General features: G+C 45.4%; 1 protein-coding gene across 2 annotated transcripts in view; it reads right to left on the bottom strand.

Moving 5' to 3' along the window:
* Positions 1-2: 2 nt before the first annotated feature.
* LOC110516493 (ribosomal protein S6 kinase alpha-3) overlaps positions 3-13,815 on the bottom strand; it is a 35,040-nt gene continuing 21,227 nt past the window's right edge. For both annotated transcript variants that reach the window (XM_036935047.2, XM_036935046.2), the window contains 18 exons: positions 10,979-11,059; positions 10,810-10,889; positions 10,548-10,654; positions 10,411-10,448; positions 10,115-10,257; positions 8,823-8,893; positions 6,810-6,898; positions 6,622-6,686; positions 6,430-6,532; positions 6,229-6,341; positions 4,382-4,507; positions 4,154-4,243; positions 3,848-4,006; positions 3,571-3,732; positions 3,408-3,484; positions 3,210-3,327; positions 2,973-3,113; positions 3-2,869 (listed from right to left, as the gene is read on the bottom strand). In XM_036935047.2, the coding sequence (XP_036790942.2) occupies positions 2,747-2,869; positions 2,973-3,113; positions 3,210-3,327; positions 3,408-3,484; positions 3,571-3,732; positions 3,848-4,006; positions 4,154-4,243; positions 4,382-4,507; positions 6,229-6,341; positions 6,430-6,532; positions 6,622-6,686; positions 6,810-6,898; positions 8,823-8,893; positions 10,115-10,257; positions 10,411-10,448; positions 10,548-10,654; positions 10,810-10,889; positions 10,979-11,059 (1,886 nt within the window). In that variant the 3' untranslated portion in view covers positions 3-2,746. The remainder of the gene's footprint in view (positions 2,870-2,972; positions 3,114-3,209; positions 3,328-3,407; positions 3,485-3,570; positions 3,733-3,847; positions 4,007-4,153; positions 4,244-4,381; positions 4,508-6,228; positions 6,342-6,429; positions 6,533-6,621; positions 6,687-6,809; positions 6,899-8,822; positions 8,894-10,114; positions 10,258-10,410; positions 10,449-10,547; positions 10,655-10,809; positions 10,890-10,978; positions 11,060-13,815) is intronic.

Raw genomic sequence — 13,815 nt, 5'->3', positions numbered from 1 at the left:
CGTGTACTGAAGGCCTGTTTATTATGTTCAATACAAAGTCCTACTGTGACTCCACTGAGATACAAAACCAGAGAGAGGAGACGGTAGCAGCAGGATGGATGGAAGGACACTGTATCTCCACAGGGACAGGGGAAAGAGACTGGGACACAAAAGGCTGGTTTCCCGGACATAGATTGTGCCTAGTCTTGGACCGATTCTCCATTGAAATTGCTTTTAAGTCCAGGACGAGGTGCAATCTGTGTCCAGGAAACCGTCCCAAAGAGAGAAGCAATGCATCTCATCTACTCTCAAAACAACATACAAACTGCTCAAACACACAACCTTACAGCTAAACACTTAACAGTCAATCAGAAACTCAAAGACCGTGTGTGTTACAACACATCCAGAAGAGCAGCGGGAGAGAAATTGAATAGGTAGAAGTTCACTATTGATCCAGAATCAGATCATGAGTTCAATAATACCGCTACAAGTCATTGATAGCTACAGTTTTCTTCATTCTATTAGACAGACGGCGCTTTAAAGGGATTGACAAGAAGTCAGCATGTGCCAGCAGGCCCAGACAGTAACATACTGGATTACCTCCACACTGTCATATCATTCCAGACAGTAACATACTGGATTACCTCCACAACTGTCATATCATTCCAGACAGTAACATACTGGATTACCTCCACAACTGTCATATCATTCCAGACAGCAACATACTGGATTACCTCCACACTGTCATATCATTCCAGACAGTAACATACTGGATTACCTCCACACTGTCATATCATTCCAGACAGTAACATACTGGATTACCTCCACACTGTCATATCATTCCAGACAGTAACATACTGGATTACCTCCACAACTGTCATATCATTCCAGACAGCAGGTTAAATTCATTAGAAAATATCATGTCTGTTCCAGCCACATATTTCTACATCCAAGGGCCTCTCCCACCCCCACCTGTGTGCTTACATGACTTAGTTAATGGATTTCTAAAATGCATTGTATTTCATCTCCCAGAACCCTGAGGTGCTGTACTAGTACAGTATTGACAGTTCAGTTCAGTGCCAGACTCAGTCTCTTCACAGCTTCATCCATTCAAATGCTCCTCGGAACCAGGAAATACAGTGTCCTCCGGGATTATTGGGATATCAAACCATGACCATGAGGTTAAAGTGCAGACTGTTGCCTTATTTCGAGGGTATTTTCATCCCTATCGGGTGAACCGTTTAGAACTGACAGTACTTTTTGTATATAGTATTGGGACAAATTCACTTGTGTGTATTAAAGTAGTCGAAGTTAAGTATTTGGTCCCATATTCCTAGCACGCAATGCCTACATCAAGGTTGTGACTCTACACATTTGTTGTAAATAAGAATATAACATGCTAACCTCTCACCATTACAATAACAGGGGAGGTTAGCATTTCTATGCATGCTAACCTCCCCTGCTATTGTAATGGTGAGAGGTTAGCATGTCTTGTGGGTATGATATTTTTGCATCTGTGACTTTCTCACTCATCATTACTCACGATATATTCCTGATTATCTGTGATATTGGTAGCATCCATATTAATGTAGAAGTGTTCAGAAACGTTCTATTCTTATTTACAATCAAAGTCCCTCCAAAATGACCCAATACATTATTTAGCATTAATTTCTATTGGGCACAAAATAATCTGAAACACAACCAAAACAAACAGCAAATGCATCCAACAAGTTTGTAGAGTCACAACCTTGATGTAGGCGTGCTATGAATATGGGACCAAATTACTTAACTTTTGACTGCTTAAAAAATACACACAAGTGAATTTGTCTCAATACAAAAGGGCTATAATTTCTAAACGGTTCACCTGGATAAGGATGAAAATACTCTCAAATGAAAGCTGACAGTCTTCACTTTCACCTCAGTCATTGTTTGATTTTAAATCCAACTTATTGAGTATAGAGCCAATAGAATACAAAATAATAATTACAGAGGGCACTGTATAAGGCAGCAACATGCACACTGGGCAAGCCACAGACTCGTTGCCCAGCTAACCACCGCTTAACACTGGTCCAGGATAATGTTTACCTTAGTGTCTGTAGAGCTGAGTTGGTGTGGACAGGGTAGGCGGTACCCAGACTGGCCTAACCAAAGCCATGATTGGACCTCAATCCCGTCACTCTGATTGGATGTTGTGGCTGACTGGGAGGAGCTTGTCTCAATATAGGGGGCATCGTCAGTGGTCCCATTTGCTCTCACTCTGATGACATCACTAGTTTTGTCCCTGTAATGACTCGGTCACTAAAGAGGCTACTTAAGGTTTACACACAGAGCTACAGTTATACAGTTCATCATAAATTGGGTCTTAAATGCATATGCAGGTATCTCTCAAATGTTCCCAGAAGTACATACACACATACATCTATATACAGCACATTCATGTTCCTGACACGTGTCTCTTGAGTATCTAGAGGCAACGCTGATTGTACAAAGCAAAGACTGGAGAGACGATACAATGTTAGTGGTCACCACCAGCCCTGGTCCAACAGAGCTACAGGTTGTAGTTCTAGCCCTAACTGGTTCTAAAGCCTGCATACTCTGTATCTCTGGCACCAGGGGGGGAAACCACTGGGTTAGTTCCTAACAGAGAAGGGTCAGAGGGGTCCCAGGTGCATCAGAGTTCTGTCCAGGTCACCTGAGGGACCAGGTCTGCCCGTCTGTCTGAACAGACCTCCAGCAAGGTTATAAGTCCGAGGTGAACGGTTAAAGGTCAGAGGGCAGTGGATGTGAGTTTCTTCACCCCCCTCCGTTGGGCCAGAGTGGAACATCCCACAGGGTCCAGGACAGGTGGAACGTTCCTGTTGAGGGCAGAGTAGGTTGCTGCCATGGCGCCCTGCACAAATCAAATCAAACTTTATTTGAAGTCATTAAAATATTGCAACACACATCACTGTATATGAAAAAGACTAAATATAGTGGGACAGAATGTGTGTTACCTTGACCAGGTGTGGAGCATCCTGTCTGGTGAGTGTGAATTTGGGCAGCTGGTCGCGTTGTGTGACCCAGGGATGACGCAACACCTGGCCAGCCGTCAAACGCTGGTGGGGGTCCACGTGTAACATCTTAGACACCAGCTCCTACAGGTCAGAGTTCAAAAACATTACAACATTATCCCCCATTGAATATCGTGTTTGAATGTTGGTAACATTCCCTTGGCTTCGGTGTGTGTGTACCTTGGCCTCGGCTGAGACAGAAATCCAGTATCCTCCGGTCAGAGAGAACTTCCCGCTACCGATCCGAGCCAGGATCTCCTCTGGAGTGTCCTCTAGACCATTGGCAAATGGAGTGAACCTGGAGAGGAAAGAGAAGGGTAAACAATTGCAAATACACAAACAACCATATTCACACAGATAAAACAGACACAGTCTTACCCTGTCAGCATGGTGTAGAGTAGGACTCCCAGACTCCAGATGTCACAGGCAGCGTCATAACCCTGCTTCTTCAACACCTAGTAAACACATACTGTATGATTAGTGGATGAGAGGGTACACACACATAGAGAACATCAGAGAGAGGGAGAGTCACGGTACATACCTCTGGAGCTACAAAGTTAGCTGTGTAGCACGGCGTCATCAGCAGGCCGTTCTCAGCTCTCAGCTGCTTGGCAAAACCAAAGTCACAGATCCTGATGGACTCAGCGTTCCCACTCTCATCCACATACAGGATATTACTGGGCTTCAGGTCCCTGTGCACCACCTGGTAAATTATCAACCAATCAGTCAATCACACCCACGTCTACACATTGAATGAGAACTAGGTATGCTGTAAAAAGAAAGTCCTTGAACGACACAAACACATGAAACACACTCACCCCCTGTACGTGTAGGTATTCAACAGTCTTGGTGATGGTGTATAGGACAGCACTAGCTTCTCTCTCTGAGAAGAACTTCTGTCTCAGTATCTTATCCAGCAGCTCTCCTCCCTTCATCAGCTCTGTGACCAGATACACTGTCCTGCCATCATCAAACACCTACAGCAGAGACAACAGGGTTATAACTGTACCTGTGTGTGTGTGTGTGTGTGTGTGTGTGTGTGTGTGTGTGTGTGTGTGTGTGTGTGTGTGTGTGTGTGTGTGTGTGTGTGTGTGTGTGTGCGTGTGTGCGTGTGTGAGACTCACGTCCTTCAGTGTGATGACGTTGGGATGTTGTCCGTATCTCAGTAGAATCTCCACCTCCTCCGTTGGATCTCTCTTAGCCTTACTGATGATCTGGGTGCAACACACACACACACACACACACACACACACAAAATGTGTTGGAGTTGAAACCAAGACCACTTATGTATGTATAGCTCTGAATACTAACAATCAATGGGCAATATCAATGCTTTCTGCTGTGTGTCTCACCTTGACTGCGTACTCCATGCCAGTGGTCTTGTGTATGCAGCGTTTGCAGACAGAGTATGATCCCAGTCCTATATCCTCCTTCATTTCATATGCTTCAGAAAACTGAGACACATTTCTGTGCAGCTGCTACGTAAACACATGAGCAACACAGATGTCAAACTACACATAACAAGACTGTGTGTGTGGACGTGTTTAACTATACTTCTGGGGACCAGAAGTCCTCACAAGAATAGTAAACAAACAAAAATTTGACCAACTGGGGACATTTTGTTGGTCCCAACAAGGTCAAATGCTATTTCTAGGGGGATTAGGGTTAAGGTTAGAATTTGGTTTGGAGTTAGGGAGTTAGAGGTTATGAGTTAGGAGTTAGGAGTTAGGGTTAGGAGCTAGGGTTAGGAGTTAGGGTTAGGAGCTAGGGTTAGGAGTTAGGAGTTAGGGTTAGGAGCTAGGGTTAGGAGTTAGGGTTAGGAGCTAGGGTTAGGAGTTAGGAGTTAGGGTTAGGAGCTAGGGTTAGGAGCTAGGGTTAGGAGCTAGGGTTAGGAGTTAGGGTTAGGAGTTAGGGTTAGGAGTTAGGGTTAGGAGCTAGGGTTAGGAGTTAGGAGCTAGGGTTAGGAGTTAGAGTTAGGGTTAGGAGTTAGGGTTAGGAGCTAGGGTTAGGAGTTAGGAGTTAGGGTTAGGAGCTAGGGTTAGGAGTTAGGGTTAGGAGCTAGGGTTAGGAGCTAGGGTTAGGAGTTAGGGTTAGGAGTTAGGGTTAGGAGTTAGGGTTAGGAGTTAGGGTTAGGAGTTAGGGTTAGGAGCTAGGGTTAGGAGTTAGGAGTTAGGGTTAGGAGCTAGGGTTAGGAGCTAGGGTTAGGAGCTAGGGTTAGGAGCTAGGGTTAGGAGTTAGGGTTAGGAGTTAGGGTTAGGAGTTAGGGTTAGGAGCTAGGGTTAGGAGTTAGGAGCTAGGGTTAGGAGTTAGGGTTAGGAGTTAGGGTTAGGAGCTAGGGTTAGGAGTTAGGAGTTAGGGTTAGGAGCTAGGGTTAGGAGTTAGGGTTAGGAGCTAGGGTTAGGAGCTAGGGTTAGGAGTTAGGAGTTAGGAGTTAGGGTTAGGAGTTAGGGTTAGGAGTTAGGGTTAGGAGCTAGGGTTAGGAGTTAGGGTTAGGAGTTAGGGTTAGGAGTTAGGGTTAGGAGCTAGGGTTAGGAGTTAGGAGAGGGTTAGGAGTTAGGGTTAGGAGTTAGGGTTAGGAGCGCTGCAGCGCAGTGTCTGCAGTCATATCTTACGATGATAAAATGGTGTCAGAAGTGCTTCAACCTTGTAAAATACAAGATCAACCTCAGAAAATATATATCCGAGTCGACAGCAGAGATAATTTCACAGAAAATAATAATATTCCGTGAGTTTTATCACAGTTTAGAGCTACCAAACAGCTCTCTCAGCCTCTGTCTCTCTCTGTCTCTCTCGTCATGTGAGCAGCCAAGCGGAGCCGTTGCTGTGGATACTCACACACAGAGAGCACATGGAGCAGCGCAGGGAGAGAGCGGGGGACAGACAAAGATGAGCAGAGAGAAAGTTATTTCTGATTTCGTGTTCGGGCAGGGCCGGGCCTTAAATTTGGCAGAAGCAATCGAGCCAGGGCAGAGTAAGGCCTGAATGTCGCGAGCAAGGGTAGGGCTGGGGCTTAAATTTCATGCAGGGCTCGTGTGTGTGTGTGTGTGTGTGTGTGTGTGTGTGTGTGTGTGTGTGTGTGTGTGTGTGTGTGTGTGTGTGTGTGTGTGTGTGTGTGTGTGTGTGTGTGTGTGTTGTGTGTGTGTGTGTGTGTGTGTGTGTGTGTGTGTGTGTGTATGTATATATATATATATATATATACCTTTACTATTGTAGCCTGTAGTGGTTGTGCCTCTTCTTCTGTTGTTATGGCTACAAAACTGAATCCTCGGAACAGCTGGTGGGCGTTGGCACTGGGTGGAACCCCTGGGGAATCTACACACAGAAGACAAGCAAGTGGTTGAAATTCAACAGATGAATGAGTAATTGACAGGTGGAGGAACGGAGAGATGTGTGTGGGTACCTTTGGGTGTTTTAGCAGTGAACTCTGGGTCGAAATAGAAGGTGTCGTCCGGTCGTCCCGTAGCAGGTTTGAAGGGAGGGTGGAGCTCTCTACGGAACAGTTTCTACACACAGAGATAGAGAACACATGATATGGTATATACTGACACTACAGCGTCTGAAACGCAGTGAGAAGAGACGTCACATCACTCACGTTCCAGTCTATGGTGCAGTAGAAGTGGTGTCTCTTGATCTCTTCCACTCCGTCTGGGCCGGCTCCTACAGAGATCAGAACAAGAAGTTACACTTCAACAGATATCTAGGATCATATAAACTCCCCCAACCCTACCTTTAACCATTAGGGGGAAAACGTAACCCAGACCTAAGATCAGATTGTGTTACCTAGCCTGTTAGTAGGGTTGCGTTTGAAAAGGTTCCTCAGGAGACTCTGGGCTTCTGGACTCAGAAACTGTGGCATCCCCAACTTAGCCCTGAGGAGAGTGACAGAGAGAGAGAGAGAGGGAGGTTACGAAAGACAGGTAGGAATACAGAAGAGGAGAAGGCAGTGATAGAGGGGGAAATAGAGAACATTAAAGAGTGTGCATATTGACACAGTCGTCATATATCAACCTGTATTCAGTCTGATTGAATGCTGAAGTCCATTATACAGTATACAGTAATACATACAGGAAACTAACTCAGCGTTTTACAGAAACGATCTCAGCAGCGGAGAGAGACAAACAAACATTCTCAGCATTTTCCCCTGAGAGAGAGATAAATGATTCTCTGTGTTCAAATATCTCTCACCCATTCCACCTCTCCCTTTCCTGCACCCTTCCTCTCTTTCTCATTCCATCTCTCTCCTCCTCCACCCTCCCTCTCTCCTTCTCTCTCATACTCTCCTTATCTCTCTCCCCCTTTCCGTCATAAATGTCAAACATTCCACTTAGCTAGCTCCATTATCTGCTTTTATCACTCTTATAGTCTGTCCATCCATCATGCCCTCCTGCTGAGTGCTCCAAATACCTCTTGTAATATGAATCCCCATCTCTTTCTCCTGGGTTGCCTCAGCATTATAACCTGTGGTCCACAGACCTTCTGAGTTTTTTATTAGATTTGTTTTCTTCCAAAAATAATAACAATTGCGATTGTTAACGGTATTATAAGTAATTTTACATAACTTTTTTTCTAATGTTAATAATAGGCCTTTAATCTGTTACATTCACTGATAACATTGGTGGTCCTCAATAGCCTTTGACAGAGATTTGGTAGTCTCTGGAACAGAAAATACCTTTTGACAGTGATTTGGTAGTCTCTGGAACAGAAAATACCTTTTGACAGTGATTTGCTAGTCTCCGGAACAGAAAATACCTTTTGACAGAGATTTGCTAGTCTCCGGAACAGAAAATACCTTTTGACAGAGATTTGCTAGTCTCCGGAACAGAAAATACCTTTTGACAGTGATTTGGTAGTCTCCGGAACAGAAAATACCTTTTGACAGTGATTTGGTAGTCTCTGGAACAGAAAAGAGCTTTTGACAGAGATTTGGTAGTCTCCGGAACAGAAAATACCTTTTGACAGTGATTTGGTAGTCTCCGGAACAGAAAAGAGCTTTTGACAGTGATTTGGTAGTCTCCGGAACAGAAAATACCTTTTGACAGAGATTTGCTAGTCTCCGGAACAGAAAATACATTTTGACAGTGATTTGGTAGTCTCTGGAACAGAAAATACCTTTTGACAGAGATTTGCTAGTCTCCGGAACAGAAAAGAGCTTTTGACAGTGATTTGGTAGTCTCCGGAACAGAAAAGAGCTTTTGACAGAGATTTGCTAGTCTCCGGAACAGAAAATACCTTTTGACAGTGATTTGGTAGTCTCTGGAACAGAAAATACCTTTTGACAGTGATTTGGTAGTCTCTGGAACAGAAAATACCTTTTGACAGTGATTTGGTAGTCTCTGGAACAGAAAATACCTTTTGACAGAGATTTGGTAGTCTCCGGAACAGAAAATACCTTTTGACAGAGATTTGCTAGTCTCCGGAACAGAAAAGAGCTTTTGACAGTGATTTGGTAGTCTCTGGAACAGAAAATACCTTTTGACAGAGATTTGCTAGTCTCCGGAACAGAAAAGAGCTTTTGACAGAGATTTGCTAGTCTCCGGAACAGAAAAGAGCTTTTGACAGAGATTTGCTAGTCTCCGGAACAGAAAAGAGCTTTTGACAGAGATTTGCTAGTCTCCGGAACAGAAAAGAGCTTTTGACAGTGATTTGGTAGTCTCCGGAACAGAAAATACCTTTTGACAGTGATTTGGTAGTCTCCGGAATAGAAACGGTTGGGAACCGCTGGCATAGAACACACACACACTACTCCAGTGAGATGATAATGGTCAAATGGTCAACCTTGTCAAAGAGACTCACTTGAGGATCATGTTCATGGTCTCCTTGCGGTCTTTCCCCTGGAATGGTAGCGTTCCGGTCAGCATCTCAAACTGGGAGAGACACAACACAAACAACCTAACTACAACCTGTAACACAACACAAACAACCTAACTACAACACAAACAACCTAACTACAACCTGTAACACAACACAAACAACAACACAAACAACCTAACTACAACACAAACAACCTAACTACAACACAAACAACCTAACTACAACCTGTAACAGAACACAAACAGCCTAACTACAACCTGTAACACAACACAAACAACAACACAAACAACCTAACTACAACACAAACAACCTAACTACAACACAAACAACCTAACTACAACCTGTAACACAACACAAACAACCTAACTACAACCTGTAACACAACACAAACAACCTAACTACAACCTGTAACACAACACAAACAACCTAACTACAACCTAACTACAACCTGTAACACAACACAAACAACCTAACTACAACCTAACTACAACCTGTAACACAACACAAACAACCTAACTACAACCTAACTACAACCTGTAACACAACACAAACAACCTAACTACAACCTGTAACACAACACAAACAACCTAACTACAACCTGTAACACAACACAAACAACCTAACTACAACCTAACTACAACCTGTAACACAACACAAACAACCTAACTACAACCTGTAACACAACACAAACAACCTAACTACAACCTAACTACAACACAAACAACCTAAATACAACCTAACTACAACCTGTAACACAACACAAACAACCTAACTACAACCTGTAACACAACACAAACAACCTAACTACAACCTAACTACAACCTGTAACACAACACAAACAACCTAACTACAACCTGTAACAGAACACAAACAGCCTAACTACAACCTGTAACACAACACAAACAACCTAACTACAACCTAACTACAACCTGTAACACAACACAAACAACCTAACTACAACCTAACTACAACACAAACAACCTAAATACAACCTAACTACAACCTGTAACACAACACAAACAACCTAACTACAACCTGTAACACAACACAAACAACCTAACTACAACCTAACTACAACCTGTAACACAACACAAACAACCTAACTACAATACAAACAACCTAACTACAACACAAACAATCTAACTATAACACAACACAAACAACCTAACTACAACCTAACTACAACACAAACAACCTAACTACAACCTGTAACACAACACAAATAAGGAACTGGTAAATAAACCATATAAGGTGTGTGGCCCCGCCCCTCTCACCATGAGCACGCCGTAGGACCACCAATCAGCGCTGGTGGTGTGGCCTCTCCTGTTGACCACCTCCGGAGCCATGTACTCCACCGTCCCACAGAACGAATAGGCCTTGTTCTCATGGTCTATAGACTCCTTACTGAGGCCGAAGTCTACACACACGCACACACACACACACACACACACAGCGAGGAGTAAAGCTTGTTCTCATGACTCCTTATTGTCTGCAGTGAGAATACACACATGATCCATAGAGTACACTCTCACACACAAACACACACACACACAGGTCTGATATTACCCACCTGTCAGCTTGATGTGTCCCTCCTCGTCTAGCAGAATGCTGAAAGGACAGAAATGGATCTTTAGACAAAGATACTAAACAACACACACAATCTGAGTGTGTATGTATGTGTGTTTGTGTGTGTGTGTGTGTATGTACTTCTCTGGTTTGAGGTCTCTGTAGATGATGCCCAGGCTGTGAAGGTGGTCCAGCGCCAGGGCCAACTCTGCCAGGTAGAACTTCACATCCTCCTCTGTGAACATCACCTACACACAGAGAGGAGAGGAGGGTGAGACCCCCCCCCACACACACACACACACACACACACACACACACACACACACACACACACACACACACACACACACACACACACACACACACACACACACACACACACACACACACCACACGCCTTCACCTCTTTAGACAGTCGTGTGAAGAGGTCTCCTCCTCGTAGGAAGTCCAGGATGAGGTAGAGTTTCCCTTCTGTTTGGAACGCTGAGGAGAGACATCTGATTGGTTACCAGAGGACTTGTGTTGTGATTGGCTACCTCACTGTAGTACTAAGCTGTGATTGGCTAACTCACCATAGTGCAGTTTAACGATGAAGGGATGGTTGACCTCCACCAAAATGTCTCTCTCCATCTTAGTCCTCACCCTGTCACGCACTGCAACACACACACACACACACACACACACACACACACACACACACACACACACACACACACACACACACACACACACAAACTAATTAAACATACATACAGAGTACACATCCTTCTAGGAACAAACAACTCACCTCATCTCTATTCCCCTCTACCTCCATCTATCCCTCCCTCTCTATCTCTCTCTTGGCATGGAAGTAATTTGGCTAGATTGATGAGTAATGGAAAATAAAAAACAAATCAAGAAAAGAGAGAGAGAAACAGACACAGAGAGAGAGAGACAGCGAGAGAGAGAGAGAGAGAGAGAGAGAAAATAAATACCTCACTTGCTTTGGCAATGTTAACACGTTTCCCATGCCAATACAGCCCCTTGAATTGAATTGAGTTGAATTGAATTGAGAGAGAGAGAGAGAGAGCGCACTACATTGCTGCCTGCCATAAGTTGAGGGACAGTGTCTGACAGACCAATCAACCTGCACATGTACTCTACTGTATGCTAATTGTTATTGTTCAATGTATGGTTATTTTGACCCTTGGTTATTGTTGTTACTGTTGTCCCGTTGACAATTTTGATTCTCATTTGTAAATATTTTTATATTGTAAATATCCTAAATAAGCTTTGGCAGTATGTACATTGTTACGTCATGCCAATAAAGCAAATTTAATTGAATTGAGAGAGAGAGAGACAGAGAGAGAGACACACACAGAGAGCGAGAGAGAGAGACAGAGACAAAGAGAGAGAGACAGAGACACAGAGATAGAGAGAGAGAGAAAGAGACAGAGACAGAGACAGAGAGAGAAAGAGACAGACAGAGAGAGAGAGACAGAGACAGAGACACAGCGAGAGAGACAGAGAGAGAGACAGAGACACAGAGAGAGAAAGAGAGAGAGAGACAGACAGAGTGAGAGAGAGACAGAGACACACAGAGAGAGAGACAGAGAGAGAGAGAGAGAGAGAGAGAGAGAGAGAGAGAGAGAGAGAGAGGGAGCGAGAGAGAGAGAGAGAGACACACACAGAGAGAGACAGAGACACAGAGAGAGAGACAGAGAGAGAGAGAGACAGACAGAGAGAGAGAGACAGAGACAGAGACACAGCGAGAGAGACAGAGAGAGAGACAGAGACACAGAGAGAGAAAGAGAGAGAGAGACAGACAGAGTGAGAGAGAGACAGAGACACACAGAGAGAGAGACAGAGAGAGAGAGAGAGAGAGAGAGAGAGAGAGAGAGAGAGAGAGAGAGAGAGAGAGAGAGAGAGAGAGAGAGAGAGAGAGAGAGAGAGAGAAGTAGCTGAATCCCTCCACTGTAGGTGAATATGTGGTGTGTGTACAGTCTGTAGCCAGCAGATGGTGATGGTGCTCTCTCTGAGATAAAGCAGTCCTCTCACACACATGGCTTTCGTGTATATTACGCAGGATGACGAGACATTGTATTCCAATAGAGGGGGAGACCCAGGCCTAGAGGTTCATGGGGTTTGTGACTTTTAGGGAGGGGCTGGCTGACCTCAAACTTCAAATGAAAGGTGGAACATTTCACCACTCCAACGCCCAACCGTTCGGCTTGCCATTCTAATGTGAAGCCCTGATAGTTCGTCACACTGACATGATTCCAGGAGAGCAGAGTTGATTTTCTCTGCTCTGAAAACACCTCTCCTCTACCTCCCTTCTCTCTGTCCAACTCACCAGTCGTCCTCTCTCCACCTCCCCACTCTCTGTCTGACTCACCAGCCGTCCTCTCTCTCTACTCCTCTCTCTCCCTCCCCTCTCTCTGTCCAACTCACCAGCCGTCCTCTCTCTCTCCTCCTCTCTCTAACGCCCCACTCTCCGTCCGACTCACCAGCCGTCCTCTCTCTCTCCTCTCTCTAACGCCCCTTTCTCTGTCCAACTCACCACCCGTCCTCTCTCCTCCTCTCTCTACCTCCCCTCTCTCTGTCCAACTCATCAGCCGTCCTCTCTCCTCCTCTCTCTCTGTCCAACTCACCAGCCGTCCTCTCTCCTCCTCTCTCTACCTCCTCTCCCTCTGTCCAACTCACCAGCCGTCCTCTCTCCTCCTCTCTCTACCTCCCCTCTCTCTGTCCAACTCACCAGCCGTCCTCTCTCCTCCTCTCTCTACCTCCCCTCTCTCTGTCCAACTCATCAGCCGTCCTCTCTCTCCTCCTCTCTCTAACGCCCCTTTCTCTGTCCAACTCACCAGCCATCCTCTCTCATCCTCTCTCTACCTCCTCTCTCTCTGTCCGACTCACCAGCCATCCTCTCTCTCTCCTCCTCTCTCTACCTCCCCTCTCTCCTCCTCTCTCTACCTCCCCTCTCTCTGTCTGACTCACCAGCCGTCCTCTCTCTCTCCTCCTCTCTCTACCTCCTCTCTCTCTGTCCGACTCACCAGCCGTCCTCTCTCTACCTCCCCTCTCTCTGTCCGACTCACCAGCCGTCCTCTCTCTCTCCTCCTCTCTCTACCTCCCCTCTCTCTGTCCGACTCACCAGCCGTCCTCTCTCTCTCCTCCTCTCTATACCTCCTCTCTCTCTGTCCGACTCACCAGCCGTCCTCTCTCTACCTCCTCTCTCTCTGTCTGACTCACCAGCCGTCCTCTCTCTACCTCCTCTCTCTCTGTCTGACTCACCAGCCGTCCTCTCTCTCCCCTCCTCTCTCTACCTCCTCTCTCTCTGTCCGACTCACCAGCCGTCCCCTCTCTCTCCTCCTCTCTCTACCTCCCCTCTCTCTGTCCAACTCACCAGCCGTCCCCTCTCTCTCCTCCTCTCTCT

This window comes from Oncorhynchus mykiss, chromosome 11 (genome assembly GCF_057628025.1).
Source record: "Oncorhynchus mykiss isolate SJ-2025 chromosome 11, ASM5762802v1, whole genome shotgun sequence".
Classification (NCBI taxonomy): Eukaryota; Metazoa; Chordata; class Actinopteri; order Salmoniformes; family Salmonidae; genus Oncorhynchus; species Oncorhynchus mykiss.
Note: the sequence above shows the minus strand (reverse complement) of the source record. Positions and strands in the feature narration are given on the sequence as shown.